Source organism: Cibotium barometz, chromosome 25, assembly GCF_041138505.1.
Source record: "Cibotium barometz isolate CiBa-2024 chromosome 25, ASM4113850v1, whole genome shotgun sequence".
NCBI lineage: Eukaryota > Viridiplantae > Streptophyta > Polypodiopsida > Cyatheales > Cibotiaceae > Cibotium > Cibotium barometz.
Window position 1 is genome coordinate 7798197 of NC_141070.1, and position 24991 is coordinate 7823187.

General features: G+C 40.0%; 1 protein-coding gene across 1 annotated transcript; it reads left to right on the plus strand.

The window, feature by feature from the left end:
• The first annotated feature begins 841 nt into the window (after positions 1 to 841).
• On the plus strand, positions 842 to 24352 carry LOC147624207 (uncharacterized). The gene is made up of 4 exons (XM_086820034.1): positions 842 to 928; positions 21765 to 22079; positions 23018 to 23103; positions 23730 to 24352. The coding sequence occupies exons 1-3, from the start codon at positions 842 to 844 to the stop codon at positions 23096 to 23098; spliced, it is 483 nt and encodes a 160-aa protein (XP_086676160.1). The 3' UTR covers positions 23099 to 23103; positions 23730 to 24352.
• The last annotated feature ends 639 nt before the right edge of the window (positions 24353 to 24991 follow it).

A 24991-nucleotide genomic window follows, 5' to 3' on the forward strand; every position in this document is an offset into this window, starting at 1 on the left:
GCTCACGTCCACCCTCTGTAGTGGCGGCGGGTGGATCATCAGCAGCTTGTGCCTGTTCAAGTAATACATAGTATATAAGTATATATATATATGTAATTCAATAAACCAAAATCATTCGTTTAGAGTTTTCAAGTACCTGTCGACCGTATGGTCTCATGGCCATCTCAAACTGTGCGTCCGTAATACGTCCCTCGGCTCTGAAGATGGCCCACGTGTCACGTCTGCTATGCCGGCGAGCATACCCAGTATCGTGGGCTGTGGCCTTCCTCCCCGTAAACCGTCGCTAGATTATAATCAACACAATTTGTAAGATTAAAACAATCATAGAATCAATGATCACCTCCCTAACTAATCGGCTATTTTGATCTTTAAATTTAATAAAATAATTTCTATACAAGTTTGATACTACCCCACGCATGTACTCCATTACCTCTTTCCCCCTCGTCGCATCCATCACTATCCCGCCCCTATCCGTCACATCATAGCAGATCACTCCCTCCACCTCTCTCATCTCCCCCTCTTCCGAACTGTCTCCTCTAACTCTTCTCCCTCTATCTCCTCTCTCACCGCGTGCCCTACTACCTCCCCCACCAAAGCACCCGCCGCATCCTCCACTCCCACTCTTCCTACTGCTGCGGGTGGAGTCACGAGACTGGTGGATTGTCTACGTGACGGTGGCTGTGAGCCCTGACGTGATGGTGGCTCTGAGAGAGTACGTGATGGTGGCTGTGAGCCCTGACGTGACGGTACTTGGGAAGGTGTGCGTGAGTGTGTCTAGGAGACGAGGTATGTGATGGTGGCTATGAGCCCTGACGTGACGGTGGCTTTGAGAGAGTACGTGATGGTGGCTGTGAGCCCTGACGTGAGGGTGGCTCTGAGAGAGTACGTGATGGTGGCTGTGAGCCCTGACGTGACGGTACTTGGGAAGGTGTGCGTGGGAAGGTGTGCGTGAGTGTGTCTAGGAGACGAGGTATGTCTCCTCGGTGGGCGTGGAAGAGGAGAAGCTGCATGCCGTCTCATCGGACTCGTAGGCATAGACGGCAGTGGAGTGCCCTGGATACTCGCGGTAGGGGTATAGACACCAGGCATGGAAGGAGGGGGATGGGCATACATGTACTCTGTAAGCTCAACTGGACTAGGATGACGTCCAAAATGATTTAGTATCTCTATCAGCCAATTGCTGTACACAAATGGATTGGATGAAGAACCTGGAATATCCATAAAGAATCTGCAAAAATAAAAGTATATACATGATTGCATCAAAGCACAAATGCAAGCTAGGCGCACATATGATTTTCCACCATCAAACTGACATCACTATCTAGAGAATTCACATCTTCAACAACACTCAGAATTATAGAGTTATCCTCCTACAACTCTTCAAAAACTACATCACTATCCCCACAACATCCATCTTATGTGGTTATCTTCAAAGGTTGCACACACATTATTGCATGCATGACTATCACCATCCTCATGTACATCATGGGCTGTCTCTTGACTCACACAAATATCATCATCCAAGCCACCTATCAGCCTGCAAACCATAGAATGGGAAAACACAATCTCGTCCAGAAACGTGTGTATACACCCGTCCAGAAATGCGTGTATACACCCGTCTAGAAACGCATGTATACACCCGTCTAGAATATACGCGTGAACCGTCTGTGCAGACAGGATACACGCAAACATACACGCGTTCCTACACGCGACCTGCAAAAAAAAATTGAAAGCGACCGACCTCCGACAAATTGTCCTTATAAAAGGCCCACTGTCGCCCCTGTCAGAATCATTCACCAAATGGCAACCAGAGAAGGAGAAGGACGGAGACAAACCCATAAAAGAAAGAGACAATAGCATAAACAAATCCGAGGAAAGAGACAGGGCAAAGGACAAATTGACTCACCTCTGAAAAAGTGAGTCTTCTTTTTGGTCGGTTTCCTTCACCCGTGTTCATACACGCGATTTTCAGGATGTAGCCACGTTCATACACGCGATTTTCAGGATGTAGCCACGTTGATACACGTAATTTTTTGGATTTAGCCGCGTTGATACACGCGATTTTCAGGATGTAGCCGCATTAATACACGCAATTTTGGATGTAGCCGCATTAATACACGCGATTTTTAGGATGTAGCCGCGTTAATACACGCGATTTTTATACTTTCATTAAAAACTGATTATGATTTTGTGTTTTCTGGTTTGTACATAAGATGTCATCAACCTCCTCAAGCAGTTCTGGTGAAGATGAGACTATGCATCATCGTAATCGCGATGTGTGGTTGGGACAAAGGATCAAGTGTATGTGTAACCGATGTCAAGGATGCATTGTACGAGCACGTCGAATTACCTCGAATCACATCTCCATGTATGGAGAATGGAATCAAACAGGTTTAGAGGTGAGTAGATGTAAATTGATAGTATTCAAATGACTCATGGTATCCAAATTAAATTAATGGAGTTGTAATATATATACTCTAATTGAAGCAGGATGCAGTACCACACCCTAACATGGTGCCCTACGCGCGGCGAGAGCACGCAAAGCGTCGACGAGATGATGCTTGAGCTTCGGGATCTATTGTCAGAGATGAGTGGGAAAGGGATGACAATAGCCCTGCACCCCACGAAGTTGTGGAAGAGGAAGTGTTTGATGATATGGTGCGGAATCTTTTTAAGGATGATCCCAAAGGTATGGATGACAATGATATGGAACAAGAGCATCTTTACAAGGCTTCATCGACACCGGTTTTTGAAGGGTGCACATTCTCTATTTTACGTGCTTCACTTGAACTACGCAATATACAAACAGTTTATGGATGGAGCAATGCAAGCCTTGACGCATTATTGAAGTAAGCATTCTAACTTGCAAATTTGAATTAGTGGTTTAAGGTTTAGGGTTTAGGACTAATTGCTGATATTGGATGCAGGCTATTATCAAACATGCTTCCAAAGGGAAATAGACTACCCAAATCAAGAGACATAGCGAGGCGCTATGTGACATCTCTTGGAGGATTGGATTATGATCGCATACCTGCATGCGTCAATGATTGCATTCTCTTTCGTGGGACGCATAAGGAGGCTCGACATTGTCCCACTTGTGGTGAAGCAAGGTATAGAACAGATGTGAAGAGTTTTGATGTACCTCGTAAAGTCTTGCGACACTTTCCTATAATTCTTCGCATCAAACACATGTTCAAGTGCAAATCCATAGCAGAGCTCATGTCATGGCATTCCTCACATCGATCGGATGATGGCATGTGGAGAGTTCCCGCAGACACTCTTGCTTGGAAGCATATTGAAGATGAGTGGCCCAGCTTTAAAACAGAGCCCAAAAACTTGAGACTTGGCCTAGGTATGGATGGAGTGAATCCATTTGGTTTCAAAAGCACCGCATACAGCGTGTGGCCAGTTGTGTTGGTGAATTACAACCTTCCACCATCAATGGCGATCAAGAAGGGACATCTTATGTTATCCCTTCTAATTCTAGGGAAACATAAAGTCAAGCATATGGATGTTTATCTCGAACCGTTGATTGATGAGTTGGAGGAACTATGGAGAGGTGTTGCGGTGGTGGACATTAGTAGGCCTCCCTCCTCTCGACACTTCAACTTAAAAGCAGTGTTGATGTGGACAATGTATGACTTTCTAGGATACAGCGATTGTTCTGGTAAGAATTCTAATTACCTCCCTACTCTAATACTATTGGCTATATTAATTATAAATATTGACTTTATTATTCTAACTTTTATTTATATTTTAGCAAGTTTGAAAACATCGAGTAAACATGCATGTCCTATTTGTGGCCCTTCGTTAGTACATGAGTATGCTGACGGTTTGTGTAAGACCATATTCGATAATCATCATCGATTTCTCCCCTCAGATCATCCTAAATATGTTGCTAGTAAGAGTAACATTCCTCCACAAACACTTCGTGCAAAAGATTGGAAGCGTATTTGGGAGTCTACAAATATTCTTCCATGAACAGGTATAGTAATGTTTTTCAATCTTGTTTTGTGTAGTCTCTAATTGGATTAAAGGTCACATAGAGCAATCCCTGGTGTAGGTACTCCATTTTTTTTCGGCTACCATATTGGACCCATCTTAAGATCAACCATCTTCTTGATCCCATGCACATCTTCAAGAATGTGGGATCTGGTATTTAGGAACATGTTATTGGTAAACGAGACAATGTTAGCGTACGGGAGGACTTGCGGGTCGCAGGACGTATGCGTCAAGCTTGGCCACGAGAGGAGGGTGGGCACGTTCATCTTCCGCCTGCACCATGGATTATATCAAAGAAAGAGGAGAAGCAGGTAAAGCAGGCCATCACCACTTGCGGGTCGCAGGACGTATGCGTCAAGCTTGGCCACGAGAGGAGGGTGGGCACGTTCATCTTCCGCGTGCACCATGGATTATATCAAAGAAAGAGGAGAAGCAGGTAAAGCAGGCCATCACCACTTTGTGTACTCCCACTCGATGCATGAGATCATTGAAGGGAGCCTTTACAACCACTAAGAAAAGAGGCGTTGAGCAACTATATGGGTTGAAGTCCCACGATTGGCACAAGATGCTCCAAGTAAGTGTTTTCCAAGTCTTGTATGTTGAAATTAAATTTTGTGTAATGCCATAAACCATACATACATGTAACTCATGTCTCTCTAAATCTCTCTCACACACATGTCTCTCTAAATCTCTATAACTCTCTCTTTCTAATTTACTCTCTAACTCTCTCTTTACCTCACTCTCTCTCTAACTATCTCTCTCTCTCTCTCTCTCACACACACACACACATACACACACATCAATATAGAGCCAATGTCACTTATAGTTAGGGCGTGCAATGTGTATACTTTAGAAAGGGGGTCCCGGGGGAGCTCTAAGACAGACCGTCCCGTACCTCTGCATTTTCAACTCCCTTTAACTCAGGGGGTGCAATTTGCATACTTTAGAAAGAAGGGGGATGTTAAAGACACATCGTCCGGTACCTCTTTTTTTTATATAAAGAAATGGAAGCGCTTTGGAAAAGAAATGGTTCCCTAAACATTGTGTAGTTTACCAAATGTGGCGATTAATATAATGTGAATGATTGCTAAAAATACAAGTAGTGGCAGGATGCCGTTTGCAAATGAGCAAAAACTTGCAGCGTGACTTAAGTGTTCCATCAAATATACAAACTTTAGCCGAATTCTTGCAAATGTATTCACAGAGGCTTCTGAATTTTGTCTCTCTATTGCTACTTTCACGACGTGACATAAGGTCTAGCACGCCGCGTGTAGTGTGATCAGGTTCAATTAAGAAAGACATTGTCTATATTCTGGAGCTGAAGAGATTCTGCTTGCAAAGGAAGCTGTGCTGAGAGGCACTTGCAATGTTGGTGAGGTTAATTAGGAGGATGGTAGGTTGGGCAAAAAGTAAGCAAAGTCGGCACCACAAAGATCTGGAAGTCTGTGGTGATTGTGTTGGCCCACAAAGTAGGTTGGTGAGCATTCTAGGATTAAAAACGCTAGCTGCTGCTGCTAGGCAGCGCGATGGGCAATTTGTGATAAAGAAAGCGTGAGTGAGCTGCAATATTTACCTTATATAGGGGCTCTTCTTGACTGCTTTTCGTCCGTATTTGCGCCATCTGTAACCATCAGGTACATCGTCCGACTCGCTCTCTACAACGATTGCAACCCTGGGTAGTCGACGATCAGGGTGCTTTGGAACTTTTCTTGGTTGTGGTTTTATGCTGTTATGCATTGACATTAATAAGTAAGCAACTTAATTTTAAACATCGGTATAAACAAGAATATGTCGGCGCATAAGAGCTTAGTTATCCACGGATCAATGTGTGTGCGACGAATTCGTCCATGCTTATGTGAAAACAAATTGTAATTAAAAAAACAATTATTAATCGCAATTTCAAGAATGCAAGTCCGCTATGCTCGTGCTGCTATGCAAATTATTGTGGGTATTGGTAGAAACAAACCAAAAAAAGAAGAAGCAAAGATTGAAATTAGTAATTCCTTTGGGGCCGGTATTGCAGCAGGTATTGCCATGTCGGGCCTTGATGCCTTCATAATTTGTGAAACCACTTCTTGCAGTACCTTGGCTCCGTCTTCGACGGCTGGAACGATATTCTCCGACGAAGCTCCGTGATCACCACCATTTGCAATACTAGAAATATGGAGTGCAGGTGAGGAGGAGTGGCGCAGTAGCATCTTATAAATGTACACCTTATTATTATCATAATTCGACATCTCTTTTATAATTGATTATTGGACACCTTACTATCACAAGAAATCGACATTGAAAAACCTTGTTGTGGTTCTTCTTCTTCTTGTGCAAAAATTGAGCCCAACCCTACTGAAGTTAACGATGAGTATAATTTCTGCATACATGGCCAGTACGCATCGCCGCTAATTAGTGCGTCCTCTTCACCACAAGAAACTAAACTTGGTGTCTGCGGTATTGTCGTATGATCATTAGTGCTAGTTGTGCTCGAGTTTAAGCTTGAGTCCAACTCTAGTTGTGCAGGTAGTACAGGTAGTCCAATAAGCATTGCCACCAATTAGTGCGTCCTCTTGACAGCAAGAAACTAGTGGTGACTGCACACATGGCCAATAAGCACTGTCGCTAATTAGTGCGTCCTCCTCTTGACAGCAAGAAACTAGTGGTGACTGCGGTGTTGCCGTATGATCATTATAAGCAGTAGTTGTGCTCGAGCTTACAACACCAGCTTGTTCTACTTCTTGTGCGCCATTCATGATATAATAATTAAAGCTGGAGACATGAAGCTCTGGCGGTGTTTCCATAAAAATGTCTCGCCATTCAAATGTGCCAAGATCACTGTGCAGGAGATCTTCCTCCAGAGCCATTTGTTCGCTCGATATAGTACCTTGTAATGTAGTAGTGGTGATGAAAGGAGAAGGAGAATCAGGTGAATACAACTCAGAGAGGAACGATGTGAATACAATTGGAGAGGAACGACGAGCTTTAAAGTCACTGTTGCCTGAGGTCGCTCGGCCACGTGGCTCGGGAGTCTGCACTGTTACAGTATTGTCTCCTGGAGCGGCAGGCCTCCTCAACTTTAAAAAGTCCCACTCATAAGCCGAGAAGGTAATATGCCTTGAATCTCCAAATTTACCCCAAAAAAATAGTAATAACGAGATGAAATTATGAAGAAAATGTTCATTCAAAATTGCCTTCTCAGAAGGATACTACACTAAAAAATATTTCGCGAACACTAAAAATATTTCTCAAACACAGTACAGCTCTTGATCATAGGCCTTGTTCCCGGAACCAACAGTGTCAGAGAATTAAAGGAGACCAAGACAAGAGGGCCCGCAAGTCTCACGCTGCACAGTCATCACGATTTGTAAAGTAGACACACGTGAGTTTAAACTGTACATATTACAACCAATGTTTGAAAATGACATTTTTCTCAACCACTCAGATTAAAGAGACTTTCAAAAATCTACAAACCGACCGGTTTTAAAACTAAAATTTACAAAATCTTCACCATCATTTCAAGGCCAACATAAATTTCCAGTGGATTTTTCCAAATTTAGCCATGAAAAATACACCAAAGGCCAGTTTTTTCCTAAAACTAGTTGCTAGCCATGCTGGTTTTTTCCTTACATGAGAATGCATGTGCCCTTATTGAAACACTCTAGGATCCTTCCTTTATCTGATGCATATGAAGAGACTTGTTTGGCTTGCCTTGGGTAGTGTGTGCAAAAAAACATTTTACTACTTGAAGTGGTAAATTTTCACCTAGCAAAATCCAAGAGTTTTAGAAATTTAAAGGTTCTACTATATTGAATACTTTAAAAACTTGGCAACGTAAAACTCCCACTTCTAAAAATCTAAGGATTTTCCCCACCCAAAATGCAAAAAAATACATTCAAAGAATATGACCCCACTGGAGTAGATAGCTCTAGAGAAGGTTTATAGATATGTGACCATGCTTAGGGACATACTAGTTGGTAGACTACATAAGCTGGCTTGGGAATCACACTCCAAAATCGAGGGCACCATCTTGAAGAAAGTTAATAATGTTCATGTCACTCCTTGACATAAGGACATATATGGGGGGTTGAAAGGTTCCTAGGACTGACTCCCAAAGATATGAAAAATGTGTAGATCTTGATACATTTACTCAATATTCTATATGCCATTGGAGGTAAGCGCGGATTTAATCCAAAATATTATTGAGCTCTTGATTACTAAACCACATAGAAAGAGGGTCATGCTTAGTAGCACATTCGTGTACCCATTCAGATGCGAGCATGAAGAGTTATCATCATTACTTTGTACTAAATTGTAGAGTTTTGGGTAATGAAGTTGGGCCTTCAGGGGGTAGTTGGCATCCTACATATTGAGACCAAGACAAGAGTTCCCACAAGTCTCACACTGCACATTCATCACGATTTGTGAACTAGACACACGTGAGTTTAAACTGTACATATTACAATCAATGTTTGAAAATGTCATTTTTCTCAACCACTCAGATTTTTCTCAACCAATCAAATTAAAGTGACTTTGAAAAATCTACAAACTAACCGGTTTTAAAACTAAAATTCACAAAATCTTCACCGTCATTTCAGGGCAACATAAATTTCCTTTGGATTCTTCCAAATTGAGCCATGAAAAATACACCAAAAGAAAAAGGGAAAAAATGGTGATAATTGGTAAATACAATAAGAAATCCATATGAGCAAGCTTTGGCATACTCCTTACAAGAACATAAAAACATGGACAATAGGAATCACCAATTAAGTACCTAATTTAATGTTTCTTGGTAATTGACAATACATTAGACATAGAAGTCTAATGTTCTAACATTATTTGCATGTGGTCCTTTTTTAAAGACTTAGACACTCCTTACATCACCATGACTTAACAATACATCACCACAAAGTACCTTGATGTCTTTGTAGACTAAAGACCCACATCAAATTGTTTAACATGTGATGCACATGTTCATGATTTTAGCCATTATACAATGATGAGATCATTGTGTATGAAATCCTTCAAAATTGAAGCAAGCCCAATGATGAGATCATTGTGTATGAAATCCTTCACAATTGAAGCAAGCCTAGCCATTTATTCTCACTATGATAACCTTTAACATATTGAGATCATTGTGTATGAAATCCTTTAAAAGTAAAGCAAGCCTAGCCATTTATTCTCTTTATGATAACTTTTAACATATTGAGATCATTGTGTATGAAATCCTTTAAAAGTAAAACAAGCCTTGCCATTTATTCTCACTATGATAACTTTTAACATATTTATCAAAGAAAATTTGATTCAAATGAATAAAGCCTAGAGAGGAGTGTTAAGCTTTATAGAGTTTTATGGGCCCACATGACCAAAAAGTAACCTTGGAGTGCTCTATTATTGGGTATTTCTACTATTGAACACTCTTTCTTGAAGGAAGTGTTGGAAATAATTAAATGAGAATGAGACAAATATTTTCACCTATTGTAGTTGTAACTCGTGAACTAGACACATATGATTTTGGATTTTTGAAACTATCCCACATTGAAAGAGTGTAAGATCATTTTTTGGCATGTTTTTTTTCAACTTTGTCTACAAAGAAATGTTTTTGGCCTAAATTGATAATGGTGTGCAAAAACAATTTTACTACTATAGATAGTCCCATTTAGTAAATTTGGGAATTTAGGAAAATTTTAAGGTTTTTTCTTATTGTTATTTTTAACCCACATTCAAAATCTTTCACATTTAGAACTTTAACCTTTTAAATTTGAATATCTGCTTTCATTAAACACAAAATCAAAGGTATTGAAAAGAGTAAGGTGGCTCTTGCCAGGCTACAACGAAAAGAGTAAGGTGGCTCTTGCCAGGCTGAAGATCGTAGAAACAACCAGAGTAGCGTGGAGGAACCAATGTGAGACAAACCGCTTGGATTGGAACACCCAGACGTGGTATGATCTCAAAGCATACCTCAGAAAGAGATTCTATCCTACAGGCTTCTTGGAGACAAAGATGAACGAGTTCCTGGAGCTAACTCAAGGAAGCCGAACTATGGAGGAATATCACTAGGCATTCGCTCTCCTCCTCAAATACTTGCCACCGCTAGATGAAGTATAGCTGATGGCTAGGTTCATTTGGGGAATGAATGAACCATTAGATACCTTGGTGAAAAATGTAAGCCAGTTTCTATGGTTGAAGCAGTGCGGATGGTGAAGGATTTCGCCAAGGACTTTGTTGTCAAGGTCCCGCCGAAGCCAACACCCTCGTATTTCAAAAAATTCCTAACCTCGGAAAGTGACTCCAACTTTCTGCCTCCAAAGAGACAGCAAGAACCCAAGATACGTGAAGCTTCAGAATGGAAGCAAGGCCTTTTCCTCAAAACACAGTCCCCTGGTACTCAACCTCAGAAGTTCCACCCTTGAACAAAAGAATTAGATGCTTTAACTGCCAAGGATACAATCATCGTAGCATGGAATGCTCAACTCCTTTTGGATCAAGGTTTTCAAGACAAGGAGGTAAAGGACCAAGATTCCAGATTCCAGATTCCAGCTCCTCCCTTCCAGAGTAATCAAGGTCCATCCCGTTAAAATCAGGGAAACCCCAGAGGTAGATCCCCTAACCAATCCTCAGCTTCGATGCAAAGTAATGCAAGACCTCAATCTAAGAATTGGGAAAGTCAAAGAGAGAAGTTACCAAACTAGCCATCTACTTCCAAATTAGTAACGCTGGAAGTAATAGAAGAAGAAAGAGATGTAAGAGATTATCCTCCAGCTGCCTGGAGATGAGGACATTTCACATTTTTTAAGTGGGGTATGATTTAAGATTCCTCCTCAGCCCCAAAAAGATGTATAAGTTCTCCTCTTAGTCCCGTGTAATTATCCCCTATTTCAAAATGCAAGAAAACATTGTTTTCCCTTGTTTTTGACCTAGAGAGAGATAATATTCTAGAGAGAGATAATATAATGAGAGAGATAATATTCTAGAGAGAGATAATATAATTTTGAGATATTTTTGGATATAAAGTTATCCTTTATATTTAAGATGAATTTTCCTAAAACCAAAGTTTAAAAGAGTTTTCCAATATGCATTAGAAATTAATTGAAAATGTGCACTGTGGACACCTTAGCCTAAGGGTACCTATTTTCTGCATTCTTTGGGAAAGGAATCTTGAATTCTTGAAAGGATCGAGGATCCAAAAGTGAAATAGAAATTGAGTCAAGAAAAAGTTACCTTTAACTGTACCAAGTAATGGTCGATACTTAGAAGTTATGTAAGTGTGAAAAGTAGAGTAACTGTACTCTTAACCTGGTTGATTGTGGAACAAAAATTTTGATAATTAGATCAAGGAAAGTTGATAATTAAACTGGATTCTCTCAAAGCGAAAAGAGACCATCTTGTTTGTGGGAATTGGATTGAGGTGTAGAAATGATGTGGATTGATGTGTGTAGCATTTTGACTATATTATGGAATAAGGTCATCACAACAAGACAAAGCACCTACAGACGCGCACATAGATGCATTTACTCAACTAAAAAAAACTTACGGGCGCATCTATTTGCATGTCTATTAGCACGTATACAGACTCGCGCCTAAAGGCGCGTTTAAAAGATAGCAAATAGATGCGCCTATAGACACGCAAATAGACGCTCGAGAAAAAATTTAAAAAAATAGACAGACACATGCATAGACGTGTTTATAGACGCAATTATAGAGGTGTTTGTAGACATGCAAATAGACGCTTCTTGAACAGACAGATGCGTATATAGACACGTTTATAGATGCGCTACAGAATATTTGTTAAATTTTGTGTGCTTGAACAGAATGCTGTGTATGTTGTGTATGCTATGTAGTTACAAGAATCCCATTTTCCCATTGTGTAATTCAATTCTTACAGCCAACCGCATTTTAATTAGCACTCTTGCAAAAGCACGTCTATAGCCGACATTAATTACAATTCTAAATAAAACATTATAACTCCAAAACGTTTAGTTACAAGGAATTAATTGATATCTCAAAAAGTGCTTGTATGTACATATAGCACGAAGCTAAGCCACGTCCTGTGGCTTCAAGTACCAAAAATAAGAGGAGTGTATATACAAGAGGCACGAAGCCAAGCCAGTGGCTAAGTACAAAAAAGAGTAGCTAGCACTATTTCTAGGACTAATCTAAGTTCTCCACGTCCTCGCTCCCTTCTGCGCTCCCTTCTGCGCCTCCTTCTTCCTCGTCTTCTTCCTCATCTTCTTGTGTAGGGTCCTGTAAACAAGGGACAACATATATCAATGTATGAAAAATCAAATCTTTATTTATAATATTGACATTATTTAATTACTTTCAAATACCTCGGGGTCTCTCCAGTAGCCCGGATATACTGCTCCTCAGTAATCAACCCGTCATTATAGAAGTGTCTCCATGTATCTCCTCTGTGATGGTGGCGGTGGGTAGGCTGTCTCGACAGGATTAGGGTATCTGCCCACGATATCAAGCTGCAAAAATGACACAATTTGCGGAGGGGTTAGTACAAAGAAACAACCTCCTAATAAACTACATAACAATATAATTTGAGATCGATACTTTTTACAAACTGGGCCTCCCATGATTCAACACCCCCTGCCCCAAAATGCACGCTTCCATATTGCTCCATTTGGATCCTTCATGCCTCCATGTGCTTTAGACTGGGTTCCTCCTTCGTGCCTCCACGTGCTTTAGACTGGGTTCCTCCTTCGCTGACTTCATTGCTTTCTTCCACTTACGCTTGTGATGATCGGTGTGGGGTGGGCCCCTTGGTGGTTGACCTCCCTGGAGCCTGGCAAGCTCCGCTAGTGCATGCCTCTTAAGCGAAGATCTTTTGCTAAGTATCGAAACAATCTTTGACTTGGCCCATTTATCTGTGAACTGAACATTGGGGGGTTAGGATACCTAGAGCAAACAACAGCGAGGGTCTCATCAGCCGACCTCGTTGGTTGATCTTTGTAGTGAATAAAGCAATCTCTGTAATTGTTAGCAATTACAGAGCGCATGAAGGCCATGATGTCCTTTCCCCGTGCATCCATCAAGATGCCTCCTGTCTGAGTGATGTCATAGTAGATCGTACCATCACCCGGAGGCACGTCTAAATCATCTGAATCCTTCTCGTCCCCACCACCACCCCTCCCAAAGCACTGTGCCATGCATCCCCCACCGCTATGCCTTTTACTGTGTCGTGTCAAGCTAGTATGCTGGAGAACCAAGTCTCGACTGCACGCGAGTACGCCGACAGCTCTGCGAGGCAAAAGGGCCTCTTGACGGCATGGGGGAAGGGGCATAGGATGGCATGGGGGAAGGGGCTCGGCTATGTAGCCGGCTGGGCTGTGTTGACTCCGCTCGGGTAATCTCAAAAGGTGTGGGGTTGGGGTGGTTTGGAGTTTGTAGTGCCGAATCCTGGGGGGTGTTTAGAGTACCCGTCATATAGCCGTATAACTCCCCAGGACTGGGAGGGTGCCCCAAAAGGTTATATAAGTCCCGAAAGATGGTCTCCCGAAGATCAGGTGAGCTTGAAGAGCTTCTTGGCCACATGATGAACTGGAAAAAAGAAAAAAAGAAGATTACTGATCAACTGAGAAGAGGAAAAGAAGAGAAAAAGAGAGAAAAAGAGAGAAGGAAAGAGAGTAGAAAAGGCATGCATAGCGAGGATAAAAGAGAGGAGAAAGGAGAGGAAAAGAGAGGAGAAAAAGAGGGGATAAAATAGAGGAAAAGAGAGGAGAATAGAGAAAAAGAGAGGAGAAAAAAAGAGAGAAAAAGAGAGGAGATAAGAGAGAAAAAGAGAGACGAAAAGAGAAGGAAAGAGAGGATAAAAGAGAGAAGGAAAAAGAGAGGAAAATATAGAGTGCAATCCATTATTTCAATCATGCTTTCCCTTTCCATCATTCATGCAATCCCCTTCTTCAATCATGCAATCCCTTTCCATCATTCATGCGATCCCTTTCTTCATTCATGCAATCACTTATTTCCATGAAAGGAGAGGAAAAGAGAGGAGAAAAAGTGGGGATAAAAGAGAGGAGAAAGGAGAGAAAAAGAGAGGAGAAAAAAAGACAAAAAAAGAGAGGAGAAAAACAACGTCTTACTTCGCGTATAACAGCGCGTCTATAGACGCGACTACTTGTTTCCAACACAGAGTAGACGCGCTTTTTGACGCGCTCTCAGATGCGTCTATAGATGGGTTCTGACAGAGACGGACTATTCTAAAAACTCGAAAAGGACATACGCCTGACACAAAAGCACAACAGTTGTACCAAAAACATTCGTTTCAAAGAGAGCAAAGGATGAATCCAAAGAGAGCAACTTTCAAAGAAGATCAACCCTAAAGATACTTACCTTGGATAGAGGTATGGAAGCTTCTTATCCTTCTTCAAAGCTGCTTCTCTTTCTTCTCTTCCTTGTTCACTCTTTGCTTCTCTTTCTTCTCTTCCTTGTTCACCCTCTTCTCTTGTGTGCTTGGAGATGATTGTGTAAGCCTGGAGATAAGTGTGGGTGCTTGAAGATAAGTGTGGATGCTAGGCTGTGGATCTGTTAATAGCAAAGCAAGCCCATATTAAAAGTATGTGAAGAAAAGCAAGCGCGCTAAAAGTAGGTTTGAAAATCGCGTCTATAGGCGCGTCTATAGTATTGTCTCCTGGAGCGGCAGGCCTCCTCAACTTTAAAAAGTCCCACTCATAAGAGAAGGTAATATGCCTTGAATCTCCAAATTTACCCCAAAAAAATAGTAATAACGAGATGAAATTATGAAGAAAATGTTCATACAAAATTGCCTTCTCCTCATGGTGAGAAGGATGCTACTTCATTAAAAAATATTTCTCGAATACTAAAAATATTTCTCGAACACAGTACAGCTCTTGATCATAGGCCTAATTGTTCTCGGAACCGGCAGTGTCAGAGAATTAAAGGAGACCAGGACAAGAGGGCTCGCAAGTCTCACGCTGCACAGTCATCACGATTTATAAAGTAGACACACGTGAGTTTAAACTGTACATTTTACAACCAATGTTTAAAAATGACAGTTTTCTCAACCACTCAGATTAAAGAGACTTTCAAAAATCTACAAACCGACCGGTTTTAAAACTAAAATTCACAAAATCTTCAATGTCATTTCAAGGCCAACATAAATTTCCATTGGATTTTTCCAAATTCAGCCATGAAAAATACACAAAGGCCAGTTTTTTCGTGAAACTAGTTGCTAGCCATGCTGGTTTTTTCCTTACGTCAGAATGCATGTGCCCTTATTGAAACACTCTAGGATCCTTCCTTTATCTGATGCATATGAAGAGACCTTTTTGGCTTGCCTTGGGTAGTGTGTGCCAAAAAACATTTTACTACTTGAAGTGGTAAATTTTGACCTAGCAAAATCCAAGAGTTTTAGAAATTTAAAGGTTCTACTATATTGAATACTTTAAAAACTTGACAACGTAAAACTCCCACTTCTAAAAATCTAATGATTTTCCCCACCCAAAATGCAAAAAAATACATTCAAAGAATATGACCCCACTGGAGTAGATAGCTCTAGAGAAGGTTTACAGATATGTGACCATGCTTAGGGACATACTAGTTGGTAGACTACATAAGTATGCTTGGGAATCACGCTCCAAAATCGAGGACACCATCTTGAAGAAAGTTAATAATGTTCATGTCAGTCCTTGACATAAGGACATATATGGGGGGTTGAAAGGTTCCTAGGACTTACTCCCAAAGATATGAAAAATGTTTAGATCTTGATACATTTACTCAATATTCTATATACCATTGGAGGTAAGCGTGGATTTAATCCAAAATATTATTGAGCTCTTGATTACTAAACCACATAGAAAGAGGGTCATGCTCAGTCGCACATTCGTGTATCCATTCAGATGCGAGCATGAAGAGTTATCATTACTTTGTACTAAATTGCACAGTTTTGGGTATTGAAGTTGGGCCTTCGCCGGGGGGTAGTTGGCATCCTACATATTGAGACCAAGACAAGAGTGCCCACAAGTCTCACACTGCACCCCATGTCTCACACTGCACCCCATGTCTCTCTAAATCTCTCTAACTCTCTCTTTCTAATTTACTCTCTAACTCTCTCTTTACCTCTCTCTCTCTCTCTCTCTCTCTCACACACACACACACACACACACACATCAATATAGAGCCAATGTCACTTATAGTTAGAGTGTGCAATGTGTATACTTTAAAAAGGGGGGCCTAGGGGGAGCTTTAAGATAGCATCCCTAACACTCATGTCTCTCTAAATCTCTCTAACTCTTGTCTTTTTAAATCTCTCTAACACACATGTCTCTCTAAATCTCTATAACTCTCTCTTTCTAATTTACTCTCTAACTCTCTCTTTACCTCACTCTCTCTCTAACTATCTCTCTCTCTCTCTCACACACACACACACACACTCTCACATACACACACATCAATATAGAGCCAATGTCACTTATAGTTAGGGCGTGCAATGTGTATACTTTAGAAAGGGGGTCCCGGGGGAGCTCTAAGAGAGACCATCCCGTACCTTTGCGTTTTCAACTCCCTTTAACTCAGGGGGCGCAATTTGCATACTTTAGAAAGAAGGGGGATGTTAAAGACACATCGTCCGGTACCTCTTTTTTTTATATAAAGAAATGGAAGCGCTTTGGAAAAGAAATGGTTCCCTAAACATTGTGTAGTTTACCAAATGTCGCGATTAATATAATGTGAATGATTGCTAAAAATACAAGTAGTGGCAGGAGGCCGTTTGCAAATGAGCAATAACTTGCAGCGTGACTTAAGTGTTCCATCAAGTATACAAACATTAGCGGAATTCTTGCAAATGTATTCACAGAGGATACTGAATTTTGTCTCTCTATCGCTACTTTCACGACGTGACATAAGGTCTAGCACGCCGCGTGTAGTGTGATCAGGTTCAATTAAGAAAGACATTGTCTATATTCTGGAGTTGAAGAGATCCTGATGTTGTGGGAAAGCATCAAGGTAATTAGCCTTCGGTGCTTGCAAAGGAAGCTGTGCTGAGAGGCACTTGCAATGTTGGTGAGGTTAATTAGGAGGATGGTAGGTTGGGCAAAAAGTAAGCAAAGTCAGCACCACAAAGATCTGGAAGACTGTGGTGATTGTGTTGGCCCTCGTAGGTGAGAATGAGCATTCTAGGATTATCAAGGAATCGTTGTGTTCTCTTCTTGACTGAGCATACGCTGTTTGTGCAGCGGAAGTAGTTTTTGCAGCAGCACAAGGCACTTTTGTTCATTCCCTATATAGTGAACTTTACCATATATGGGAAATTTTGAGAGATTTCCTGGTTATGTTGATGGAAATTTCCTATATATATCTAGACAATCGTATTCCCCATTTACTCAATCCTCTATATGTAGGAAATATGGGCTTATATCTAGGTAATTCAATTTCATATATAGGAAATATGGACTAGTATCTAGGTAATTAAATTTCCTATATAGAGAGTATGAGCCAATATCTAGGTAATTCAATTTCATATATAGGAAATATGGACTAGTATCTAGGTAATTAAATTTCCTATGTAGAGAGTATGAGCCAATATCTAGATAATTCGATTTACTATATACACAATATGGCCAATATCTAGGTAATTCAATTTCCTATATAGAGAATGAATAAGAAATATAGGCTATTATCTAGATAATACAATTTCCTATACAGAGAATGAATTGCATATGTGGAGAATTGAACCACAAATGAGTAAATGGTTATTTAAAAAATTAGTTATTTTTAAAAATTGGTTACTTTAAAACTTTTATACTTAATTATTCAAACATCAATATTATTACAAATTGAAATACTTAAATTCTTCTTCTTCTCTCTCTCTCTCTCTCTCTCTCTCTCTCTCTCTCTCTCTCACCTTTCTATCACCCAATGTGTGGTAGATTGGTTAGCTCATATATGGAGTTGTTATTCAACACGTCTTGTGTTCGAATCTCACTCCCGTCGGATAGATCATATTTCGTCTCTTGGGATTGTTCCTACGATGTTAAAAGAGCTTCTTCTTCTTCTTCTTCTCTTTCTCTCTCTCTCTCTCTCTCTCTCTCTCTCTCTCTCTCACACACACACACACACACAAACTCAATGTAACATACATTAAAATATAGGTATGTCCTCTCATCTTATATCAAAAAGTAAGAGAATTATTTTACCAATACTAGCATGCCCATATTCAAGCTAAACGACCACCTTTCTTAAAAACTAAGGTTTTCTCTCTCCTCATCAAACAGACAGATATTCTCTCTCTCTCTCTCTCCCTCTCATATGTAATCCAAAACCTTAGATCATTATCTCTCTCTAATGTGTCGCAGCAGTAATTAATGATTATAGTAAGGTTTTACACCTTAGCGAAAATGTCTCCCTCTCTCCCCCTCTTAGTGTTTTCATATCCATCTCTTTTTCTCACTTTGTGTCAAACGTCTCTTTGAATGTAAATTGAAATTAAAAAAACATATACAATAGCCTTTATCTCTCTTTCACTAGGTCATTGCCCGACAAGAAAATACTACACACAATGTATTTAGAGCCTCTCTCCGAACTCTCCAGAATATGAAAACCTCTAGAGCTCCGAACCTCCAGTCTTCCATACATCAAGATTTCATCTCTAAGGATCTCTAAGGTTACCTCTCACCACTTCAAATTGATTAATCGAAAAATAAATTGGGAAACCATACTAAACTAGTTGCACTAAGTTAAAATATATACAAATAGGACAAAAGAATTGTATTGATATTGCGAAACAATGGGAAAGAACATTTTGCATGGGAATGGTGAGAAAGAGTGAGTGTTTTGTTAGAAGCTACGTACATAGCTTTCAAAGTGTAGCTATAGAACCTCTTAAGATCTCATAATACCATATCCATGAGTTCATGATCTTTCTTAAGATCTCATAATTTATGTAAGATCTCATATAATTTCATAAAATCTTGTTAGAGATCTAATGAGATCATAAGATCGATAAGACTTCCTCTATGAGCCCATAGAGGATCACATAAGGGTTGAGAAGGGCTCATCAAACTTAGCCTGGTCCTACTGTTTATAATATTTTAAGATGATCAAAGCTAAGTTCCCTAGGAATGTACCCAGACAACAAATTTTCTCCTAGTCTTAGGTATACTAGCTGTGAGAGAAACATTAAGAGAGTGATGCTAGTGTCCCACTCATTAGATTGCTACTTTGTGGAGATACAATGTTTCTTGTGTCATCTAAACTAATCACCAACCCAATCTCAAAACTAGGAATCTTTGGCACTAACATAGGAGATGCCAAGATAGGAGAGCAAGAGATAGACACTAGCGCTACACTAGCGTAACTATAGCCATGATAAATTAATCTGCCAAAACTAGTGCAGCTATAGCTCTAATAGTGATATTTTTTTGCCCCCAATTGTCTATGACTCCGTGTCACTTAGATGAGAATAAGTTTTTAGCATTCAAAAAAACGTTATTATGCTACCCAAGTCAAACCTTACAAAAACACATATGCAAGTGACAAGTTAAAGAAGCAAGGAACTTGCTAGGAAATAGAATTATATTTAAAGACTCGAGTCTTAAAGTAAAGATATCATGCCATGAGTGCTTGGCCCATAAATAATTATAATAGTTCAAAATAAAAGTGGACACAATAGTTGCTTTATGCTCATAAGAGAAGTAAAAGTGGACACAAGAGTTGCTTTATGCTCATAAGAGTTCTTTAAACTTAATATACATTTGCCATTGTGCTTCTTCCTTTCCATATTAAGGCGGTAGTCATAAACATGATTCTTCTTGCATGACTAGGAATCATTTGAGAAGTAAAAGTGAACAAAAGAGTTACTTTATGCTCATAAGAGTTCTTTGAACTTAATATACATTTGCCACTATGCTTCTCCCTTTCCATGTTGAGGTGGTAATCTTTACCATGATTTTGCTTGCATGTACACAATTTAGATTAATGTGATCACCTTATAATGTCTAAGCTTGGATTTTATGACCACATAGTGTATGGTAGAAGCTCTTAAGATCTCATAAGACCATATATGAGGTCATGAAATTTCCTAGATCAATGTGATCATCCTTTAATGTCTAGATTAGTTTTTATGACCACATAGTGTATGGTAGAAGCTCTCAAGATCTCATAAGACCATACACGAGCTCATAATATTTCTTAAGATCTCATAATTAATGTAAGATCTCATAATATATGTAAGAGCTCATATAATTCATGTAAGAGCTAATATAATTTCAAAAAATCTTGTTAGAGATTGAATGAGATCATAAGGACCCATAAGACTTCCTACGAGCACATAAGATCACATAAGGGTTGAGAAGAGCTCATAGAACTTATCTTGGTCCTTTCACTTATAGAATCTTGAGATGATAAAAGCTAAGGTCACTAGAAATGACTAGGTTTCTTCTTTAATATCTTGCTATCATAGTCTTTCACGATTTCTAATCTATTGGAAACACTCCATTGTTTTTTCTAAATGCTTTGTTCTTATGATTCCTTGGGATCTCCCTTATCTGATTTAAATCAAGACTTAGGACAGGGTTGCCAAATATGGATAGAACTTGTGAATATTTCTCTATGGCTTTGGCACTTTCTAGTGGTCTAGCTAAGGGTTTGATTCACTACATGTTTTATATCCATTCATGCTCTCCTTGTTTCAGCAACATGAGCCCTCATGCGCTTTCAGGTTGTCATCTCAGAGAGGGTGATCACAACAATGGCATCTAAAACAGGCTCGTCTCATTTTGGGTACCTCCATTTCTTGGGCTTCCCATGCTAAGGCGATATTGTCACACAAAGCACGATTTTCATACCGATCATGGACTTAGCTTTGAAGGGGCCAACCTGAGGCAATTGATGGATGCAAACATACTAGTCAAATCCTCACCTCTATTCAAAAATGGTGACCTTGCATTATAAGGTGTACCACCGAGAGCCCATCAATCATGAGCTTTTGATTGCCTTCGCTCGTGGTTTTGTTTATGAGAATAGCACAACAGCCCCCTTTACTACTGTTGACATAGGAAAGTATAGGGTTGCATGGGTTGAGTTTGTAGAGTCTGTTGATGCAAATGTTAAATAGACTCCACATGAATGAAATATCACCAAGTGTTTTGATGGCCATGGTCACAAGTTGAATTTGTCGTTTGATTTGAGTGGTTCAAACAATCAACATATTCATATTCTAGAATTCTAATCATATCAATGTAAGATTATCTATCAGGCTCATGATTTAAGGCCTAAGATGATTAATATTAAGATATTGTATGATCATACCTAAAACATTACCTCTTTTGATCTAATATTTAGGGATTGGAAGATTTCACATAAGACTAGTTATATATATAGCTCTTATGAGCTATCATACTTATAGCTTTTAAAAAGATCAATAGTATGCTCCAATATCAATTTGATAATCTATCTTGTGAGCTATATGAATTATATAATATGAGCTATATTTAAATTTTAGTATCTTTAATTACAACACTTTTTACTCCTTTATTATATAATATGAGCTATATTACAACACTTTTTACTCCTTTATTTTGTTTTACACCTCAACTAACGTATATGGTGGTGTATCAATATCACTCTTAGCATAGGCTAGAGGTAAGGCCATCATCGAATTCACTCATCTTCCATATAAACAACACACAACAAAAAAAGGACCCTTTCAGACCAAAGAACCGAAAAAAAAACCCTAGCCAATAAATCTCGGTCGCCTTCTTCGACGATCAGCTGTCTCCCGCCTCTGGCCATGGCCGTCCCCTGCTCAGCCTTGCGATCAGCGTTTGAAGCCTGTTGCCGTTGGAGCTCGATGGGCGGAGATCCAACGTTGCTTGCTGCTGCTGCCGGATCAAATTCACGGCAATTCCCAGCTTCGATCCGTTGGCAAACCTCCAAACTGGCCATTCTCAAAGCCGGCTCGTGCACTTCCTGGAAGATATCAACCGAATTATCTGCGAAAGAGCACAGGCAAAACCAGGCCTATGGGAGGTGGAAGGACACCCTTGATGGTCGGAAGATGGCAAAGCTTTGACGAAGAAGTTCGTGCTTGGCGGACAGAGAGGGCAAGCAGACAGTTGACACAGGTAGATGCATCCCAAACCTACCCCAAAGTTTTTCCTCTGCATGGTGTCATCAGCAAGGAGGACGGTGTCAGAGCAGCTCTTCAGCTCTATGTCTTTGAACCTGTTAAAACGAGGCTCTATCTCGAGGGCTACTCTTGGATTTTCTGCTAAATGAAACTGAATCAATTGCCTGTGTCAAATCAAATGTTGATTGGGGAGGGTTTCTGATTGAACGAAATCAAGATGACATGTTTGTTAGAGTAGCTTTACCAGTAGAGGTAAAGCCACCTTGGCAATTCAAATTGTCAGGTGATGGACATGTAGTGGACCTTCTCCAATACCTTGATCCTGCACAGCGTGACAAAGTCAGGTTTAGTGTTGCTCAGATTTACCTGTACATGATTCTGGAAGAAGCAGAATTCGGGGTTTTGTGCTCTAAAGAACAGTATATCTTTATGACGTGCACCACCTACCTGCTCTACAGAAAAGAAGCAAAACCTATGTGTGAAGGTCGACCTTAACCCTAGCTCTATGTGCAAAGATTAGAAGCACAGACCTGCGAAAGCTGAACGAACAGAGCCTCTGCCTTCGCAGCCTTCCCGGCTTCAAAGGGTTTACAACAAGGGCCTCATCGACCTCCTAACTCACTGAGAGGGTCTAGGTCGACCAGTCGTTCCCTGGCTTCCCACACCCACATCAAGGGTCTCATCTTGAATGTACTCTTCAAAGTTCCCTGCACTTCTTGCATTTTTTTTTGAAACTCTATGTTTGAGCTTTGATGTTTTGGATGCCAGGAGGATGGAGGAGAAATTACTAAGGTTTGTGTATTTTCTACCTTTCCTTAGCTTATTAGTGTTTTATCTCATTTAATCAATTTCTTTTGGGATTTCAACCTTTTATGCATTCCATCTGACATGAAAAGTAAGAGTTGATGTTCATATGTTTTATGCCTAGTATAGGCAGAAGGTGTGTTTAGGAGACAACCAGTAACTGCAGCATCGTGCCATACAACATTGATATACATTGTTTGGTGGGGCTGATCAAGGTGCAATACTTTTTACTTTGTGTTGTCATGTAATGATGAATGAAGTTGAAACTGATGTTAATGCTATGCATGATTAACCTAGATTAGGGTGAGGCTATATCATACCTCCCCTTCCAAGTTTTTAGGATGTCCTCCACCTCGCTCAAGCTATGTGGCATGATGGATGATGAATGCCCTTACCCTCCAGCATGACAAGAGTGTTGATAACTTTCTTCACATATGTTGTTAGCAACCTTAGGATGCATGGGTTTGTGAGTACATAAACAGCTCTAAGGACCTCGATCATGTTCTTGAATTAGTCCAAGTATAGGAGTCATCACCATCTGTTTTGGATGCACTAGTTGAGCCAAAGAATGTTGTTTTGACTTGTATCCATGGTCTTTCTCTACTGGTTTTCTCTCGTATGTGCAATAGTGGGGAGTGCAAAATGTTTATAAACAATGTCGTCTCAAGAGTGGCCATCTTGCCGAGAAATACAATGCTATGCAGCAAGAAAGTGACTCACTCGTGGATGACATTGTAGTTTTGAACACTTTACATTTTCCAACTAAGTTTCTAAGTCATTACATGCCATTTCTTTGATATAGCTCTTTTACAGCTTCAAGATTTGTCTTTCTTGGATGCAGGTTTGTATCTTCACTCTTGTTAGTTATAGGTGTCCTCTCTTTTGTTATTGAGATGATGAATGTTACCTTTTCACCTCAAGTTGCCAAGTCATGACATGCCATTTGTTTGAGGTAACTCTTTTACAGTTTCAAGATTTGTCTTTCTTGGATGCAGGTTTGTATCTTCATTCTTGTTAGTTATAAGCATATCTTATAGGTGTCATCTCTTGTTACTGAGATGATGAATAAGTCCTATCGAAATGGTCTAGTCTGCTCTCATGGGTTGCAACAAAGAACATAAATATGGTATGACTTGCTCGTTTATCTTGAATAAGGTTCATGGGCTCCAAACTTTGATGTCTTTCCATCAATTCAGAGGTAGATTAGAGGCAGACTATCTTGTTTTAATTTTCTATAAACCTCCCTTTTGTTATTGAGATGATGAATGTTACCTTTTCACCTCAAGTTGCCAAGTCATGACATGCCATTTATTTGAGGTAACTCTTTTACAGTTTCTAGATTTGTCTTTCTTGGATGCAGGTTTGTATCTTCATTCTTGTTAGTTATAAGCATATATTATAGGTGTCATCTCTGTTTACTGAGATGATGAATTAGTCCTATCGAAATGGTCTGGTCTGCTCTCATGGGTTGTATCTTCATTCTTGTTAGTTATAAGCATATATTATAGGTGTCATCTCTGTTACTGAGATGATGAATTAGTCCTATTGAAATGGTCTGGTCTGCTCTCATGGGTTGCAACAAAGAACATAAATATGGTACGACTTGGTCGTTTATCTTGAATAAGGTTCATGGCCTCCAAACTTTGATGTCTTTCCATCAATTAAGAGGTAGATCAGAGGCAACTATCTTGTTTTAATTTTCTATAAACCTTGATAGATTCTCTTGAAGTTGAAAGTTGTGGACTTTAATATGTATAGTGTGCACTAGTGCTAAGGCATGTTTTGGGTTGAGCCATTTGACAAATTCATGCACACTTGCATCTTCACCAGCCTAAACCTCTATTTGTGTGTGCACACATGCATGCGTGTGTGTGTGTGTGTGTGTGTGTGTGTGTGTGTGTGAGAGAGAGAGAGAGAGAGAGAGAGAGAGAGTTTTTCTTATTTGTTTTTCAACATGTAGGTAAGCGGTCCAGCTTCTTGTAGAGTTTATAACTCTAAGTTGGCAAACAAGTGGAGGCTAAGGCTAAATTGAACAAACATTCGGATCAAGAAATTGACTCTAGATAGAGTCAGCATGCAAGCCACATACCTGGGCAGGCTGAA